Source organism: Lutra lutra, chromosome 3 (genome assembly GCF_902655055.1).
Source record: "Lutra lutra chromosome 3, mLutLut1.2, whole genome shotgun sequence".
In the NCBI taxonomy this organism is placed as follows: domain Eukaryota; kingdom Metazoa; phylum Chordata; class Mammalia; order Carnivora; family Mustelidae; genus Lutra; species Lutra lutra.
Genome location: NC_062280.1, coordinates 138,043,807 through 138,062,916, shown reverse-complemented (window position 1 = coordinate 138,062,916; position 19,110 = coordinate 138,043,807). Strand labels below are relative to the sequence as shown.

Genomic DNA, 19,110 nt, shown 5'->3' with positions numbered 1-19,110 from the left:
TCATCAGTTGGAAAAGCAGCAAAACAGAGTCCCGGATGGTGGGACATAACACAGCTTTGGGTGGAGATGATTCAGTTTAGAAAAAGAAGACGGTTGGGGGCACCTGGGTGGCTCAGTGGGTTAAGCCTCTGCCTTCGGCTCAGGTCATGATCTCAGGGTCCTGGGATCGAGTCCCACATCGGGCTCTCTGCTCCACAGGGAGCCTGCTTCCTCCTCTCTCTCTCTCTGCTTGCCTCTCTGCCCACTTGTGATCTCTCTCTGTCAAATAAATAAAAAAATTAAAAAAAAAAATCTTTAGAAAAAGAAGACGGTTGGACACTGGAGCTGGAAGGCACCCTACAAATCCTCGGGTCCAGTTTCTCATTTTCAGCTTTACAGACAAGAACACTTTAAAGACCTTAAGACTCCAGTCTCACAAAGCTGTTTAAGGACAAAATCAGGATTATAGTGGGTGCTCTGACTCCAGCCCAGTTCATTTTCTTATCTTGTAGCTAGTCTTGGGGCAAGATTTGTGCCACTGTACCCACAGTCTACCCTTCTACCCTCAGAAAACCATAGGATTAAAAAATCGAAGTGGACTAAGCAGAAGGAAAGGATGCAATATAGGAAAAAAAGGATTCTGAAATGCCATAGAGCATTTTTTAATCTTGTTTCTTCAAAATTATTTTTGTCACACCCATCACTGGAAACCTACTTCGCCTATCTGTTCACTTTCCCTATTGCTAGTGTGGTTATTATGTGTCTTTTTTCCAGAATGACTGATAACCATGAAGTGTCAAAACAATGTGTCAACTACTGTCTGTCTGGAGAACTTCTGAGTGACTGTTCATTCCTATAAAACGTGGTTTTTGAGTGGTCCAAACGTGGTATATTTTGAACCCCCAGCAGTGGGGATTCACATTCTTATTTGGGTTGTACATAATAAAATACATGTTACATGTTCTTTGCATAGTAATCTCTTTGTGTCTAATATGATTTTGATTTAATAGATACAAAATGTGTTTGTGATAGAAAGTAATTTTCATTATCTTGGATACTTTACTCCATATAGTACATATGCACCTCCATGCGGTCTCCCAAAGCTGAATTGTTACCTACTACTAATATTTCTTAAGCTCTGTGTGCCATGAAGGAAGGAAGGAAGGAAGAAAAGGAAAAAGGAAAGGAAAGGGAAAAAAAGAGAAAGAATTTAAAGGTAAAATTGTCTTGCCTCTGATACCCAAGAAAAATAGGTTGTCAGGTTTAATAGACATTTTTCTTTTAATAAATATTTCAGACCTACAAAACACTGCAGAGCTTCCTACACTTTATTTTAATAATTTTCAGGGTTTTTTACAAAGTCATCTTACAGACAAAATTATGAGAGAGTGGTCAGATAATTATAAATGTTTCAGAATACTTGTGTTTAATTATGTAAATGTACCCTAGACTCCAGGACTATGATATAATATAGAGTGTCTGCTAAATCTTTCAATAGATTTGGGTACAACAAAAAAGTTACCCACAACAAGAAGTTATGCAAATTACTAAAATCAAATTACAGGCTTGTAATTTTCCCTCTCCCACTGTTCCTCAGCTGATTTTCTTCTCTGTCCCCACCCTAACTCTGAGGCCACCATTGACTTTAAAGACGCATCAGTTCTAATAGTTGAGGGCTTTATGCTCACTTGGACTATACATGTTACAAGGTACTTAGGAAGTTAAGAGTTGATACACCATTTAAAGAATGATCAGTTTGATAGCTATGATACGTAGTTACCAAGATGTATAATTTTTAATAAAATTTATTCTAGGGGCGCCTGGGTAGTTGAGTCGTTAAGCGTCTGCCTTCAGCTCAGGTCATGATCTGAGGGTCCTGGGATTGAGCCCCACATCAGGCACCCTGCTCAGTGGGAGGCCTGCTTCTCCCTCTCCCACTCCCCCCTGCTTATTTATGTTCCCTTTCTGGCTGTCTCTCTGTCAAATAAATTTTTTAAAAATTCTTAAACTTATTCTAAAAACACATTCAAATCTGATCAATAGTTTCAACTTAACACATGGAGCTAAACGTAAATCAAGAATAAAATAATCGATTGTGCCTCAAGAACATGATTTAGGGGGACGCCTGGGTGGCTCAGTTGGTTAAGCGGCTGCCTTCGCCTGAGGTCATGATCCCGGCGTCCTGGGATCGAGTCCCACATTGGGCTCCTTGCTCAGCAGGGAGCCTGCTTGTCTCTCTGCCTCTGCCTGCCACTCTGCCTACCTGTACTCTCCCTCCCTCTCTCTCTCTGACTAATAAATAAATAAAAAATAAAAAATAAAAAAACCTTTAAAAAAAAAAAGAATATGATTTAGGTAATGGTATACGTAAGATGGATAAGATGAATTAGGGGCTGAAGTAGGTTGGAAAACCTTGCATGTATGTATACTTATCACAATGAATACTTCTTACTTTACAGCAGAGAACTCAAAATCTTAGAATGAATGATAAGGCTTGGCAGCTTTTAGCTAGAAACTTCAGCAAGCATCTTGTCATTGGAGCAGACTCGATAGGCTTATTTTTTTTTTTTTAAAGATTTTATTTATTTGACAGACAGAGATCACAGGTAGGCAGAGAGAGGAAGGCAGAGGCTTTAACCCGCTGAGCCACCCAGGCGCCCCTCGATAGGCTTATTCTTAAATATTGACCTTAAACATTCATTCCTCCCCACCCACCCCGCCCCACATATAACTGAATAGTCTTTGGATCTTTGGGATTTTCAGGAACCATGTTTCATTTTCCATGCATTTAAGCACTGCTTAGTATTTGTTTAGCACACCAACAGATTTAGTATGTCTGAACCACATAATGTTCTGAAAGTAAATTAAACATGTATACACTGACCACTAAAAGACTTCTAGAATTAATGATGCTCCAATCTCTCAACGTCGTGCGTTACCAAGATTGACATTAACACAGTGGTGAGAAATTTTTTAAATATTCGGAGCCTCATGATGTGACCATGCTGAGCACTCCAGAAAAGAGTAGATTATAACCCAAAACACCCAAGTTGAAAGAACAGTACCTCCAACATCACCAGGAAAATACAGGCATAAAAGACACATCATGTAGAATTCATCCCACAGGGGAATCCTGATACTTTCCCAACATTTAATAAAGTTATATCAAATGTAAACACTAAGCAGACCTTAGAAATCATCCGACCAACCCTTCCTCATTGTTTTCTTGGCTCAGCAATGGATCAATGTGCAATTTTAGTTGTATTTTTATTACAGATCACATATTTTAGGCAGAATTCTACCACTTAGAAATGTAAAGTCTCTGTCCTTCATAGCAACAACACAATAAATCAACAAATGTCTGTTAAGCCCCAGGCACATGTTCAATACTGGGATTGTTATAATGTGGCACTCTGCTAAGCCCCATATGTAAAAAGACCAGCATAAGATACAACGACCAGGTAGAGTCCCTGACCTTAAGTAATTTATAATCTACACATTTGAAGCTGTTAGAAATTAATTCAATAAAACATAGTAAGATGATTATTTGGTGCATAATTAACATGACATGCCTTGATCCTCTGTGCTCAGTTAACCTACTCCCTTAAGAGTCAACACCTGCTTCAAAAAAGTATTTAATAGAAGTTAAGAAATTTCAGTGTCATGGTTTTCTAAAATGGTACATTCATTATTCTAAGTGAATTACTTTGTACACTGTATTGGTTTTCTTTCCTTGTCTTAACAAATTAGCAAACTTAGTTAAAACAACACACATTTATTATCTTACAGTTCTGCAGGGCAGCAGTCTAAAGTGGATTTCATAGAGCTAAATTCAAGATGTCAGCAAGACTGTGTTCCTTCTGCAGACTTCTGGGGAAAGTCTATCGCCTGGCCTTTCCCAGCTTCTGGAAGCTGCTTGGATTCCTTGGCCTCTGGCCCCTTCCTCCGTCTTCAAGCTAGCAGCACCAGGCTGAGCCCCTCTCTCACTGACATCTTCCTGTTCTCTCTTTGCCTCCCTCTTCCACTGTTAAATAGCCCTGTGATTACATTGGATCCACCTGGATAGTGAAAGAAAAGCCTTCCCCTCTTTGAAGGTCATCTGATTAGCAGCCTTAATTTTACCTGCAACTTTAATTCCCCTTTGCCATGTAACAATATATTCACATTGTTGGGTGTACTGGGAGGGAGGGTGGCAGGAAGAGAGACACATTACTCTGTCTGCCTACCACATATATTTTCCCAAAGATTTCCTGATAGAAATTTTAAAGTAAAATATTAATTTCTACACTCAAATTGGTCAGTCTCAAGGTCTAGCCTAGTGATGGGTATCGAGGGCACAGATTGCATGGAGTACAGGGTGTTATAGGCAAACAATGAATCATGGAACACTACTACATCAAAAACTAGTGATGTACTGTATGCTAACTAATATAACCCAATTAAAAAAAAAACAATAAATCCCTGGGATTATTAGAAAACTCTTACAAAATGAATGTTTATGACTTGGACCCAACCAGATACTACAGTTAATAGATACTAACTTATCACTTAAGAAAAACTGCAATAATCACACTTGTATATTTTGATGGGTTGTTGATGTTTCTTGGTTTTCTCCTGCAATGCATACTTTGTCGTCAGCTTGAGTAGAAATATTCTCTAAATCTTCATTTAATTCTGTATATTTCTGGGTGCTTATCTTCTCTCCTCCTAATTTTTCAGCACCCTTAGAGAAACCAGGAGTCTCTTCTATTTTTTCTTCCTCTTTGGAAGGAGCAGGTTTTCCCAGAGATTCTACTACTTCATTTCTCAACTCATCTTCAGATTCTTCAAAATTTCTGAAAATAAGAGGTAAAAATCAACTTTATGATATCAAAACAATGAAAAATACATATGAAAGTGTTTCCCATCTCACTTCCCACCCCCACTGAAGCAATTTAATAGTTGCATTTTCACCCAGGTAATGAATTATTTATTATATCAGTCTGGCTTTCCAGATGGACTAAAAAAAAAAGCCAATATTGGGATAATCAGTATTCTGTTTACTTGGACTTGTGTTCAACAACCTTTATTATATTTGTTAATACCCATCTACTCTTAAAAGGAGAGGAAGAGAGAAGAATAAAACAGCTGCCATAGGGGCCCCTGGGTGGCTCAGTGGGTTAAAGCCTCTGCCTTCGGCTCAGGTCATGATCCCAGGGTCCTGGGATCGAGCCCCACATCGGGCTCTCTGCTCGGCGGGGAGCCTGCTTCCCCCTCTCTCTCTGCCTACTTGTGATCTCTGTCTGTCAAATAAATAAATAAAATCTTTAAAAAAAAAAAAAAAACAGCTGCCAAACAGTGTGCCCTTATCATACACCAGCAACCGCCCTAAAGCACTTTACGCATACGATATTTAATCTAATACAACACTTTGAGGTAGACATTCTCACCATCACTTTATAATGAAGCTGAGGCTCAGAGAGGTTAATGAAACTTGCCCAAGGTCTCAGATACTGAACAGTAGGACTAGGAATCAAAATTGTATCTAAGACCTCAGCATGGATATGCTTAGGAGGGGAGAAGGCAGGAGACCAAGAAAACCATCTCAATAATCCCTAATATTTACATGGCAAATAAAGAGGCTGAGGAAGATCTGGTAGGAGCCAAGAAAGTGTTAATCATGGACACCAAGGAGGCAGAGAATTTCCAGATAGGGAGCAGCCAAATAAGAGGAAGTCAGAAATGACAGTTGGACCTGACAATTTCAAGGTAATAGATGACCTTTGCAAGAACATTTCAGTGTGCTATGTGGCAGGAACCATCAGGGGATCAAGAAAGCAGTAGGAGGTAAGCAAGCAGTGACAAGGAGCTTAAACTCCTTTGAGGTGAGCCTGGCTCTGAACAGATGGTGTTAACTCAAGAAGATGAGAGCAGTGATTTTTTGGTGTGTCTCAAGAAGGGACAGATTTGGGCATGTGTATATCCTGAGAGGAAGTAGGTAATAGATGTTAAAAATATAGGAAAAGGACAGATAATAGATAGGAACACATTTTCTAAGAAAGGCTGGGATTCAGGGCACCTGTGTCAGGATGTGCTTTCAGCAGGAAAGAAGACAGTTTTTTGTCTCAGAAGGAAAATAGGGAAAGAGAAGGCAATGAGGACTCATGTGGATAGAGAGAAGTTACGAAACTAGACAAGACCATTCCACTTACAAACCACGTATTATCTCTATGAAGTAGGAGGCATGGTCACATGATGAGAGTGAGGTGGATGGGGGTTAGCCTACTGGGTGGAGGGTTTGGAAGGAAGCAAACCAGGCATAGGATTGCCAGATACCACAGAGGACTTCACTAAAATTAGAGATCATAAATTCGGGGTAGACCAGCAACTAGAGCTCCCACTGTGAAGCTATCATTCCTGAGATGCATGCTTACATGAGATCCTCCCTTTATCTTCATTCCTTTGTAGTTTAAAGTATGATATGTCTAGGTGTGAATTTCTTTTCATTGTTCCTACTTGGTTATTGTTTTACTTCCCAGATATCACAATTTAAGGCTTTCAGTGACTGTAAAAAGTTCACAGCTATAATTGCTTTGAATATTGCTTTCTCTGATTCTCTTCTTCTGAAACTCCTTTTAGATGTATGTTGGATCTTCATGACTCTTAACTCCTCCTTCACATTTTCCATCATTTTTTACTTCAGGTCTGTCCGGCAGTTCTTAAGTCCCTCATTAACTGTACCTATTCTATGTTTAAACTGTCATTTGATTTCTATTAGTGGATTTTTTTCATTTCTAGAAGTTCTGTTTGGCTAATCAGATATTCCTGCTCCCTTCTGATAGATCTGCTTTTTTTCTTACATTTCCATTCCTTACTTTGATTAAATAATTTTAAAAATGCAGTTTTTTTTTTAAAGATTTTATTTATTTATTTGACAGAGAGAGATCACAAGTAGGCAGAGAGGCAGGCAGAGAGAGAGAGAGAGGGAAGCAGACTCCCTGCTGAGCAGAGAGCCCGATGCGGGCCTCGATCCCAGGACCCTGAGATCATGACCTGAGCCGAAGGCAGCGGCTCAACCCACTGAGCCACCCAGGCGCCCTAAAAATGCAGTTTTTATTATTATGTAAATATTAAATATTCATAGGATAGTTATATTATCTGAAGTTCTTTATGGTCTAATTCAGCTATTTTTTTGTGCTTGCTGTCTCTCATAGTGGATTCTATTTTTAGTTGTGAACTCATGTTCAGCAGTGCCTTAGTGAGAAACTTCAGTGTAGCCTGGGTTGAAGTTATACCCCTCCAGAATGTTTCGTATTTATTTCTTCTAGAGATCCCAGAGTATTATGATTTCTTACTATTAATTTTAATGCTGATTTCTCAATATACATGTTTCCAGACAGCCAAGTATTGTAAATTCAAACTCTAAATCCAAGTGAATTCTTCTCCCAGAGATTAAGACCAAACAGACAAGCTATATTACTGAGATTTTTTTCCTTTGCACTTTCCCTTGCACTGAAGTGTAGCTCTTCAAGGGCTCCAGCTAGCAAGAATGTAAGGGAACACACCGAAGAAAACAAAACCTGTTAGATATGCAGGAGGTGCACAGAGATAGAAAGGGAAGGAAGAAAATTTAAAAACAAAACACAAAACTTCTAAAACAAAATGATCCTGTTAAACTAAAATTCCAAAACATGTGAATAAATATAATGGTAAGAGAAAAATAAACAAAAAGAAAAAAATTTAAGTGGGACCAGGAACAAGGTCTAGATGGAATTACTCTTAGGGAAAATTTTGATAACACTCTTTAGCAGTTTGGACCCAAAGAGACACAGACAATCCTAAACACTCTTTAAGTATGCCAAAAGGGTAAAGAACAGCATCCATTTTTAAATATTTTCAAATTAGGGTAAATAATTATGCAGTAATGAAACAAGAGCATATAAAAATATGAACAAACAAATATAATTCTTAGTAGATATATAATCATTTAAATTAAAAACTTAATAGATGATACCCAGATAGTTTTAAAAATAGTATTTATGAAGTCACCTAGAATGGAACAAAGAGATAAATAAAAAATATGAAAGTATAATTAGGTGTTACTGGGGACATTGAGAAGCTTGAGAAGATTGAGAAGCTCCAAAACATATCTACTTAGAGTACCAAAATGAGCAAAATAAGAAAAGCAACACCTGGAAAAGTAATGGGTAAAAATTTTCCAGAACTCAAGACAGTCATGGGTCTCAGAAGAAAGCGAGCCAAGCAGGATAAAAGAGAAGTCCAGAACAGACATACAACAGTGAAACATAATAACATAAAGACAAAAAGAACATTACAGATGTGCTGGGGATAAAGTTAGCATATCTATAGAGGGAAAACAATTAGCATTGTTCTCATCAACAGTGATAAAGATCAGGAGAACAATCATTGTCAACCTAAAATTGTATACCCAACTAAATTACAATTAAAACAATAAAAAAGATTTGGATATGCAAACAATAAGAATGTTTACCAGCCACTAAACTATCTTAAAGAATTATTAGAGGATATACAACAGCGAGAAAACTGAAACCAAAGGAAGACCACAGACTAGAAAAAAAAAAAACATGGCAAGTTCAGAAAATGATAAACTACAATAGCAAATTAAGTTTGAGAATAAAAAAATGTTATTTTTTATTTTAAAAAAAAGGTAAAATAGGATTATATGATTTGATGTCTCAAACATAGAATGTTCTAAACTTTAAAAAAGGGTGTAGGGGCAGGGTGGGCAGGAACGAACAATGCTGATCATTATTAAGCTGTATGATGGATACATAAGGTTTCATTACGCTGTGCACTCTACTTTTACTATGTTTAAAGTTTTCCACAATAAAAGATGTTTTTTAAGTAAAATTATAACTCTAGGTAACAATATCAGGATGGAAGGGTTTTAGTGGTTAGATATGTTTGTCGTATTCGTGAGAAAAAAAAAAACACTGGACAAGTTCTGAATTAGTTATATCAATCCATAGGAAGTACATAAAAACTAGCTATTAAAAGAATAAAAATAGGGGCGCCTGGGTGGCTCAGTGGGTTAAGCCGCTGCCTTCGGCTCAGGTCATGATCTCAGGGTCCTGGGATCGAGCCCCGCGTCGGGCTCTCTGCTCGGCAGGGAGCCTGCTTCCTCCTCTCTCTCTGCCTGCCTCTCTGCCTGCTTGTGATCTCTCTCTGTCAAATAAATAAAATCTTAAAAAAAAAAAAAAAGAATAAAAATATAACCTGTATCTTCAAAAGTAGTATAGAGGAGACTAGAGTAATATAGAAAAGTTTGTCAATGTAACAAAAGGTTAGAAAAGAAGAGGGGAAGAAAATGACAAATGAAAGCAAACAAAAAACACAAAATCAAGCTAAAACATAAAGCCAAATATGTCAATAATGACATTTATTATATTAAACTAATTAGGAGGCAGAGGTTATCACAGGACAAGAAGCATATCAACCAGCTACATGCATTTTATAAGAAACACATTATAATGAAACCACACAGAAATAATGAAAATAAAATTTAAAAATACACATTAGCAAAATCCTAAAAAATACAAAATAATTGAAAAGTTGTAATAGCAATGTCAGTATCCAACAAAATAGAATTTCAGACAAACAGTTTTAATAGGGACAAAAAATTAAAACACATAATGTAAAAAGGGAGGAGTATGCTACCAAACTGATAGAACAATCATAGTTTCTATGTATTTCAAGTACATCAAAATGAGATAGAAATTTGAGGAGAAATAATCATAGCCACAAACCCAGTTGAAGATTTTAATGTACTTCCATCCAGAAGTGATAAGGGGTGGGGGAGGCTATAGAGCAGTTTCACAAAAAAAAATGTTTTAAGCTTGATAATTATATAGAACATATGTGCCCCCGGAATAATAAGAATATGCATATTTTCAAGTACATGTGTAACAATCATAAAATTGACCCTGTACTGAATAGCAAAGGGAGTACCAATTAACTTTTTTTAAATCACTAAAATTCAGTTGATATTCTCTGTCCAAAGTACAAGTAAATTGGAAATTCTGATTTTAGAAAGTGATTAAAAAATTCATTAGTCAGAAACTTCAAATTTGACTCATACCATTAAGAAAATGAATAAGAAAACCCAGACAGTGAGAAAATAATTGACAAAATATAGATATCTAACAAAGAACTGGTGGCAAGTATATATAAATAATGCCTATGACTCAAAAACTACCAAGACACCACAACACCCATTAGATTGGCTAAATTTTTAAAAAGAGACCATTCCAAGTGTTGGAAGATGTAGAGCAACTAGAACACTTAGGCACTATTTTGGGGGATATAAAATGGCCCAATAACTTTGGGAAATAGCTTGGCAGTTTTTTAAAAAACTAAACATTCACCTACCACACAACTCAGGCATTCTATTCCTATGGTTTTACTCATAAGAAATGAAATTTATGTCCACACAAAGACATGTACATAAATATCCATAGCAGCTTTATTTATAATAACCAAAGGCTAGAAACAACCCAAACATCAGTCAATAGATGAATATATAAATAAATTGTGGTATATCTATATAAGGAATACTACATAGCAATAAAAAGGAATGACCTATTGATACCTATTGATTTGGATGAATCTCAAAATTATTATCGAAGAGTAGGGTTTCCAGGGAAACCTAAAAAAGATTTGTGGATTTGGCTTTTGTCAAATAAAGTGAATAGCAGTAAGATTTGTGGAGCCCTCCAGATTTTCCAAAGAAATATTTATGCAGAAACATAACCAGTTTGGACCCAAAGGGAACAGACAATCCTAACTGAAAAGAGCCTGCTGGACTCCAAAATTCTACAGGCAGGAAGCAGGTTGAGAAAATTCTCTCCTCCCTTCCTTCTTTCCCTTCTTTATTTGCTAGGCAAGTTGGTTATGGAAAAATAAACAAGTAAGACTAGATAGAAAAATACTGGAAAAGGAGAGCATTTAAGGGAACTATCCTTCCAAAATAACAATTCATATTATAAACAACATGTTTAAAATACAATAATTGCACTAGAAAGAATGAGTTGGATGCAAGTATATATAAAAATGTAGTATATCATAGAAATGACATTTCAAGTTGTTAGAGAAATGAAGATTTTCAATAAATGTTGTTGGAATAAGTAAGGAGTTATTTAGAAAAAAGTAAAGTTGGAGCCATACTTTGCAGTGTAGTATAAGTGAAATTCAAGAGGAACATATTATTTAACTAACTAAGAACTAAATCATAAAAGTACTAAAAAATACTGGTATCATTTCTTATAATCGGTAAACCTAACTAGGTAAAAATGAGAAATTTCTACATGGCACAAGCCACTATAAATAAAATCAAAAGGCAAACAAAAAGCTGGGGAAAATATTCTAGAGTCATATTATAGATAAAAGATCAATTTCCCTAAAATGCAAAAGTTTCCCCAAATCAACAAAATGTTAATAGTCTAGGGATGCCTGGGTGGCTCAGTGGGTTAAGCCGCTGCCTTCAGCTCGGGTCATGATCCCAGAGTCCTGGGATCGAGTCCTGCATGGGCTCCTTGCTCGGCAGGGAGCCTGCTTCTCTCTCTGCCTCTGCCTGCCTCTCTGCCTGCTTGTGTGCTCCCCCTCTCTCTCCTTCTCTCTGACAAGTAAATAAATAAAATATTTTTTTAAATGTTAATAGTCTAATTTTTTAAAGATTTTATTTTTTTATTTGACAGAGACACAGTGAGAGAGGGAACACAAGCAGGGGGAGTGGAAGAGGGAGAAGCAGGCTTCCCGCTGAACAGGCAGCCCAACACAAGGCTCGATCTCAGGACCCTGGGATCAAGACCTGAGCCAAAGGCAGACGCTTAACAACTGAGCCACTGAGGTGCCCCAGTTACCTAATTTTTTAAACAGTTAAGGCTATGAATAAATTTTCCCCAATGAGGAAGTAAAGATGGATATTAAGCATATGGAAAGACAACCTTACTCAAAAAAGAAATGCTAATTAAAACTAACCTGAAGCCTCATTTTGAACCTATCAATTGTGCAATGATCCATAAGTTTGGTAACACACTAAGCAAGAAAACGTGCAAGTAGGCAGGCACTTCCATACTCTTCAGTGGAAGTGTCCGTAGGTGTAACCTCTGTGAAGGACAACTTGACAATAGCCAATTACAAACATCCATATTATTCGACCTCATACTTGACTTTCCTGGGTATTTAAACTGCATGTATACTACTATTTGTATATCATGATAGGTATTCAGGCTACAGTGGTAAGTGATAGAAGAAAATTGCAGGATAGCATGTATGTTAGGAAACTGTTTCTATAAAAAACGAAAAAATACATACATGTAAAGATCTACATATTGGCTTACAGTTTAATGGAATTCCTCAGGAGAAATGTACAAAGGAGGCATATCCGATTGGTTGATTCTAGAAGGGGAATTGTGTGCCTGAGGTAAAGAGATAGCAAGAAGACTATGAAATGAGTATAACTTCTGAATTTGAAGCTATGTGAGGGTATTACCTATTTAAGAAGTAAATTATAAAATTTTTAAAATTCAAAGGATTCCAAATTTTAGAACTAATAAAAGAGTTCAGTAAGGTTACAAAATACAACATCAATAATGTTCCATATGCTAGTAGTAGCCAAGTTGAAACACAGTGAAAGAAAAACAGCTCCATCAATAATGACAACAGCAACAACAACCAAGTTAAGTGGTACCTCTGTTGTGAATAAAATTACAAAAATGCCAAAGGATATTTTAAGAAAAGACATAAAGAGACGCCGAGCTATACTACATTCATGGATGTTCCGATTTATGATTGTCAAGATGTCAAATCCTATAAATTAATCAACAAATGTAATCCCATTTTCAGAATCCCAACAAAGTTTCTCATGACACTTTACAAGAAAATGCAAAGATAATGTGGTAAGTAAAGGGCAACAACAGCTAAGATAATTTTGAAGAAAAAGATATGGAGACTAGAAGCAGGTATGGGACTAGGCCTACCAGATACCAAAAGATATGGTAAAGGCACAGTAATTTTTTTTTTAAAGATTATATTTATTTATTTGACAGACAGAGATCAGAAGTAGGCAGAGAGGCAGGCAGAGAGAGGAAGGGAAGCAGGCTCCCTGCTGAGCAGAGAGCCCGATGTGGGGCTCGATCCCAGGACCCTGGGATCATGACCTGAGCCGAAGGCAGCGGCTTTAACCCACTGAGCCACCCAGGCGCCCCAAGGCACAGTAATTTAAGACGGAATATCACTCATGCTGAGATAGGAAACAATGTCATTGGGAAAGAACAGAGAGCCCAGAAACAAATCCTTGTGTGAGTGAAACTTGGTCTCCTCAGCTAGGTCTGAGACTATTGTCCATATCTCAGCAATAGCATTTTAACTTTCCACCAGTGCTTCATTCAGGTATCCAGACAGGACCTACTTACGTATCATCATCGTCAGATCTTGGTTGTTCCTCATCTACTTCAATGCCAGAGGCCATTTCCATATTCCCCTCATCTTCTTTAGGAAGCCTTTGTTCTAATGTTCCCACTGTTAAAAAAATAACAGAGAGATTAAAGTCTCCCAGCCTATGTACACAATGTGGGGTATATATCCCAAAACCTGTACTGGACATCACCCATGAAGGTAAACCTTCAAATTGTTTCCACTAAAACAGAGATGATGTCAGGTTTTTTCCTACATAACTTCAACCTCGCGGCAGTCAAGAGCAATGTAGAGACAGATTTTCCTAAAATCTCAAAAGCTAAAAGAGTTCACAAAAGAATTAAAAATGCTGGCTTCAAAACTTTGTCAGCATAGTCTATGTCTAGCCTACTTTCAACCCCCACTTTGAAAATTTTGCTATGCATGTCTATATTAGTTGGCTTTTCCAGAATAAACCACCAGGTAACTTGGTAGTTTAAAACAGCAGCCATTTATGGAGGTCTCTATTCTGCCATTAGGCAGTTTGGGCTGGGCTTAGCTGGCTGGCTCCTTCCAGTCCCTGTTGGACCCAGTCACCCATGTGCAGTCACTTGCCAGAGCAGCTGGAGGAAGGCTGGCTGGCCTGCTATGGCCTCTCTTGGGATGGCTTGTCTCTCTTTTCCACTTGTCTCTCATTTTCCAGCAGGCCAACTGGAGCTAGCTGAGAGAGAGACAGGTTTCCAAAAAAAAAAAAAAAAAAAAAGGCAAAAGCTCCTTGAATACTCAGATTTGGCACACCACTGCTTCTATTCCTTTCTTCTCAGGCACACAAATCACAAAAGCCAGTTGAGATCCAAGCAGAGGGGAAAGAAGCCATTTAATGCTGGAGGAGCTACAAAGTCATGTTGCAAAGGGCAGGGATACAGGGAAGAGCAAAGCATGTGCTCATTTTGGTCACCTACCAGAATCTGCCTCTCCCACCTGCACTCTGCAACCATCTGGTTCCTACCGGGCTAAACTGCGTTTCACGTTAGTCTCCAGGAAAAAACAAAACAAAACAAAAAATCCCTACCCACTGCTAACAAGTGGGATTAGAAATAGGAACTTTTCTCCAAAGATGAAATTAAAAAATTTAAAGTGTGCCTATTTTTTTGGTAAGCTGACTCTTCATGGACAAACTATAAGTAGAAATTTTACCACACTGTATTTAAATATTTCCCTATTTCTAATAATATGTGTCATCCCGAATCATAGCCTATATTATTTCCTACAATGCATTATAAAATAAATGAGTTGACTGATGTATCTCATCTATGAGGGAGTCTGGCTACTTAATAGCAGCTTGAGTACTCTAGTTGGTGTGGGAATCATAGTTTTTGTTTTTCTGTTTTAGGAAGACAATTTTAGGAGGCTTTTATTTTTTGTTTAACAGGATAGGAGAAAGAATGAATGGCTAACTATAGAAATGTAAATCAGCTGTTATTGGGGTATGCATCTATGATATTACCAAGGCAACCATGTGGCCTGAAAACTTACACAAGAAAAATGGAGGTTACCTTCCCACCAAGGATCCCTTGGAGTGGTTAAACTGTAAACAAACTTACTGACCTGAATTAATTATGCACACATTAAAAAAAAACAAAAACTTGTCCTTATAGTAAGAGTGTAGTTTTTACTAGTAAAAATCATCAAAGAGGATTTTACAAAGTCTTCCTATCTTAAACTTAAAGTTAGGATAAATTAAATAGGTAGTTGATAAAGTTTCACTTTTAACGGAATGCAGGGCTCGAAACATGAAAGCAATTTATTTTCAAGGAGTTGGAAGTTTAAGCTAAACAGTGATGGAGGACCTATGAATAATGCTTAAATGTATGACCAATAGCTAATCCTTGAAAACCTTTATACACTGTGTCTGTTATTCCTGCAGTCAAAGTTATTACTTACACACGCAGGAAGTCTTCATGAAAAGTCTACACAGTCGTAAGAATTATTTTTCACATTATAATTTCCCTATCCAACTTAACAGCAATACGACTATTAGTAATCACATGCCTTTGCATAAAGTAATACTAAAAACGTGCTATGGTTTTATGTTCATTCATAAAGATGATGGCCACCTGCTAAGTTCTAGGCACTAGGGACAGAGAGAGATGAAACAGTGTGGTAATCAAGACAAAGCTCTTGTAAGCTTAGGGTCTAGTGGGGAAGAAAGATAATAAGAATCAGAAATTAAAGTGAACATTATTTTTATGATCAGAGAATTACAGTGTCTTGTGGGGTATTAAGCAGCAAAGCCAAGCCTACAGTGATGCAAGGGAAGCTTGCTCAGATCTTTCTTAATCATTTAAAACAGTGGCTCCCCATCCGTGGAACACAGGAAATAGTTTGAGGTCCAGGTTTTTCATACAATCGCTAAAAATTCAAATAAAAATACTTCATCCTTTTATGACCTGAATTTAAAAGATAAATATAGTGATGAAATGTCACTATTTCATGCATTTAACAAAAATATTTGAATATGAAAAATTTGAGTATGAGACTGAATGACTATGAAATTGTGAGAAGCAGCTGACAGAAAAGGCAGGAAGGGATGCCTGGGTGGCTCAGTCGGTTGAGCATCTGTCTTTGGCTCAGGTCATGATCCCAGGTCCTAGGATCAAGTTCTACCTTGGGCTCCTTGCTCAGCAGGGATCCTGCTTCTCCCTTTGCCTACCACTCCCCCTGCTTGTGCTTGCTCTCGCTCTCTCTCTCTGGCAAATAAATAAAATTTAAAAAAGAAAAGAAAAAGGCAGGGAGAGACTAGACAAACTTGAAGACTTCCTAGAATTTTTTTGGGTTGGAGAGAAGTATATTAATATGGTGACAGGGTCTTCCACTCACTCATGCAAAAAAGAGCACTGAAGGATCTATGTCTTTCCAGACCCCTTTACAAAGCCCCATCAGGTAGTACAGGGAAAACCAGGGAGAGAAGGATACCCACACTTCACCACCTCACCACCCACTATGACACATAGTGACAGAAATGGGAGGAGGTTCACCAGAGGGAAATCTTGTAGGAGGAATTATTCTGGCAAAAGGAGGCTGGCATCCTAAGCCGAGGGAGGAGCATCTGCTGAGGGAGAAAAACTAGCAAGCCTAACATTGCAAAGGGCCATGCCAGTCTTCAGAATCTGCAAGAGACTGATTTTATCCTGAGGGTAAGAGGGCATCTTTGGCAGGATTTTAAGCTGAAAGGAGATTTGGTCCATTTTAGGTAGATTATCCAGCAAGGCTGCAAAGGGTAGAGCTAAAGTAAGAAAAGATGACCAGGGACAGGAAGTCAAGAGGCCAACCATAGTTAGACGCAGAGCACAGCTGGAGTTGGGGGAGCGCAGCACCCTAGCAGGCTGTAAAAGAAAACATCTGTACCCTGCTTTGAATGCACCTTGGGAGGCACATTCCTATTTCCAATCTCACTTGACAGATAAATTGCTCATATATGCCTAATGTAAAACCATCCATATAAAGATACAGAAGTTCATGAATGAATTAATTTGGCATGATAGACCAAATGAAGACTTTCCTTTGACTCTTTCTAAGACACACAGGAACAAATTCAAGAAAAAAACATCAAAGCCACCAAGTATGTCCCCATCTCAGTGTCTTGAGAAATGAATGCCATCCTTCACACCTGCCCTAGGGTTCCAGCCCTTGGCTTCCAGGCCAAGCCAGGTCAGCCCAAAGGTTCCTCCTCACCGCCTCCAGCCCCATCCTTAGGGACAAGGCTTGTATCCCAGGATGGAAGGGAAGGAAGCAAACAGACAAAACACGGCTTCTTGGGGCGCCTGGGTGGCTCAGTGGGTTAAAGCCTCTGCCTTCGGCTCAGGTCATGATCCCAGGGTCCTGGGATTTAGCCCATCGGGCTCTCTGCTCAGCGGGGAGCCTGCTTTCCCTCCTTTCTCTCTCTGCCTACTTGTGATCTCTGTCAAATAAATAAATAAAATCTTAAAAAAAAAAAAAAAACCACGGCTTCTTGTAATTTGAATGTAGTAGAAAGAGGGTCCCAAGGGCAGTTTCTTTCTTTCTTCCTCTCTCTCCCCTTAACTTTTAAGCAACAGCATGATAACTGATACAAGTCGTAAGAGCGAAGGATTTCGAAGGACTTTATATACTCAGGGACCCTGGGCCCCTTGCCTGCTCCTAGATTTCAGTCCAACCGGTTTTCTCAGAGTCTGCCACAGGCCTGTGTATCTGCAAGTCCTCCCCTCCCAACACATTCATCCTTCTGGACATTCTTGGAAGACTTTTACACAGATTTCCCAAAGATTGTGGAGTTTAGGCTTCACAAGCCGGCAGACCCACTCTTGGGCAATCATACTTCTCTTACATTATCCTCAGGGTGGTACATATTTTTGTATTGTTCCTTAACTTTGTAAGTACTTAACAGCCTCCATTACGCCTAGTTTGTATCTCTGCCTCATCGCCTCAATCTCGCGTTCCTGAAACATGGGTCCCTAAGCGCCGCACACCTGCATGCCTTCCCAAGACAAAATCCCCACGACATGAATTCCCTCAACCTTGGGAAAGGATGGTTGGCTTCCCATAAACACCAGCATCATCTTGCAAAAAGTCAGAGATAAAACAAAACAAAACCTTCCCTGAAGCCCAGAAACTATATGACGATGTATTTTCATTGCCTATAGAATAGCAATTTGAGCCTGTCGAGTAGCTGTCAGAAACATACTGCCAGGTAGAGCTAAGCAGTACCCGCTTACCACCTACAAAGCCACTTGCCCTATTCACTTTCATCAGTTGTCAACTGATCCGTTAAAGTAAATTACCCCATTCTTCTGGGAAGCTCCAGTCTTGGGTTGGTGGCATTTGGAACAGACTTGGACAAGGCAAATCAGCTTCTGAAGAGGCTGAGCCCTTTCCAGTTCTCTGTCCAGGCTGAAGGTATTTTTACCCCCTGTCTGAATTCACAGGGCTCTGATAACAGTATCAGGGGACTGGTTATGTTCTTAAAAATAAACTGCGTACCCCATTCGCCTTCGTGGGCAGAAAACGAGCTACTTGTCAGACGTGCTGCAGCCCAAGCGCTCATTAAAGCTCCAGGCGCTTCATGCCGCCACCGTCTCCTGTTTTCTGGAATGCCTGAGGTCACCATCCCTTGGCCACCTGAGGAGGAGACTGTGTTACTGGAAATAAAAATGCTTCATCTGGCTTCTTATAAAATCACAGAACGTGAGAACTTTGGAGGTAGCTTGATCCCACCCCTCGTGTTACCAGTAAGAAAATGGAGATAGAGAATATTTTAGTGACTTACGTCACACGGCTGATGGGCATGAAAGTCCCTTGCTTTGCAAACACTTTAGTGTGTCAAATTTTCTATTCTACCTATTTTAAACTGGTCTCACCGGCTTAGAGTGGATTAAATTGCTACATTTGCAATTTGCAATTTACATTTGCAAAACTTTCTTGCAAGTTTGAGGCCTTCAGTGTTTTGTAATGGTACAAATGTAAGTCAGTTCACACACTTATAAATGTCAGTGTGATACACTTGCATTTTCCAATTTATAAAAGGGGTATAAATTTTAGTTCTCCCCCAGCCCCGTGTTATCAAGAGAAACATAGGAAATAAGTAATAAAAGTCCTTACCATCTGTAAAAAGAACACCCAGATGTTGCTGTGAACTTCTTTTATGCAAAGACTATGCCAGAAGCTCAAATGTAAATGGAG

General features: G+C 38.5%; 1 protein-coding gene across 7 annotated transcripts in view; it reads right to left on the bottom strand.

Annotated features, from left to right (window-relative positions):
- Positions 1-3,344: 3,344 nt before the first annotated feature.
- Positions 3,345-19,110, bottom strand: part of NEK5 (NIMA related kinase 5) — a 60,112-nt gene continuing 44,346 nt past the window's right edge. For 2 of the 7 annotated variants that reach the window (XM_047723315.1, XM_047723317.1), the window contains 3 exons: positions 18,412-18,549; positions 13,413-13,518; positions 3,345-4,814 (listed from right to left, as the gene is read on the bottom strand). In XM_047723315.1, the coding sequence (XP_047579271.1) occupies positions 4,547-4,814; positions 13,413-13,518; positions 18,412-18,549 (512 nt within the window). In that variant the 3' untranslated portion in view covers positions 3,345-4,546. Of the gene's footprint in view, positions 4,815-12,338; positions 12,417-13,412; positions 13,519-18,411; positions 18,550-19,110 lie in introns of all 7 variants that reach the window. The other 5 variants (XM_047723318.1, XM_047723320.1, XM_047723314.1 and 2 more) reach the window with 4 other exon arrangements.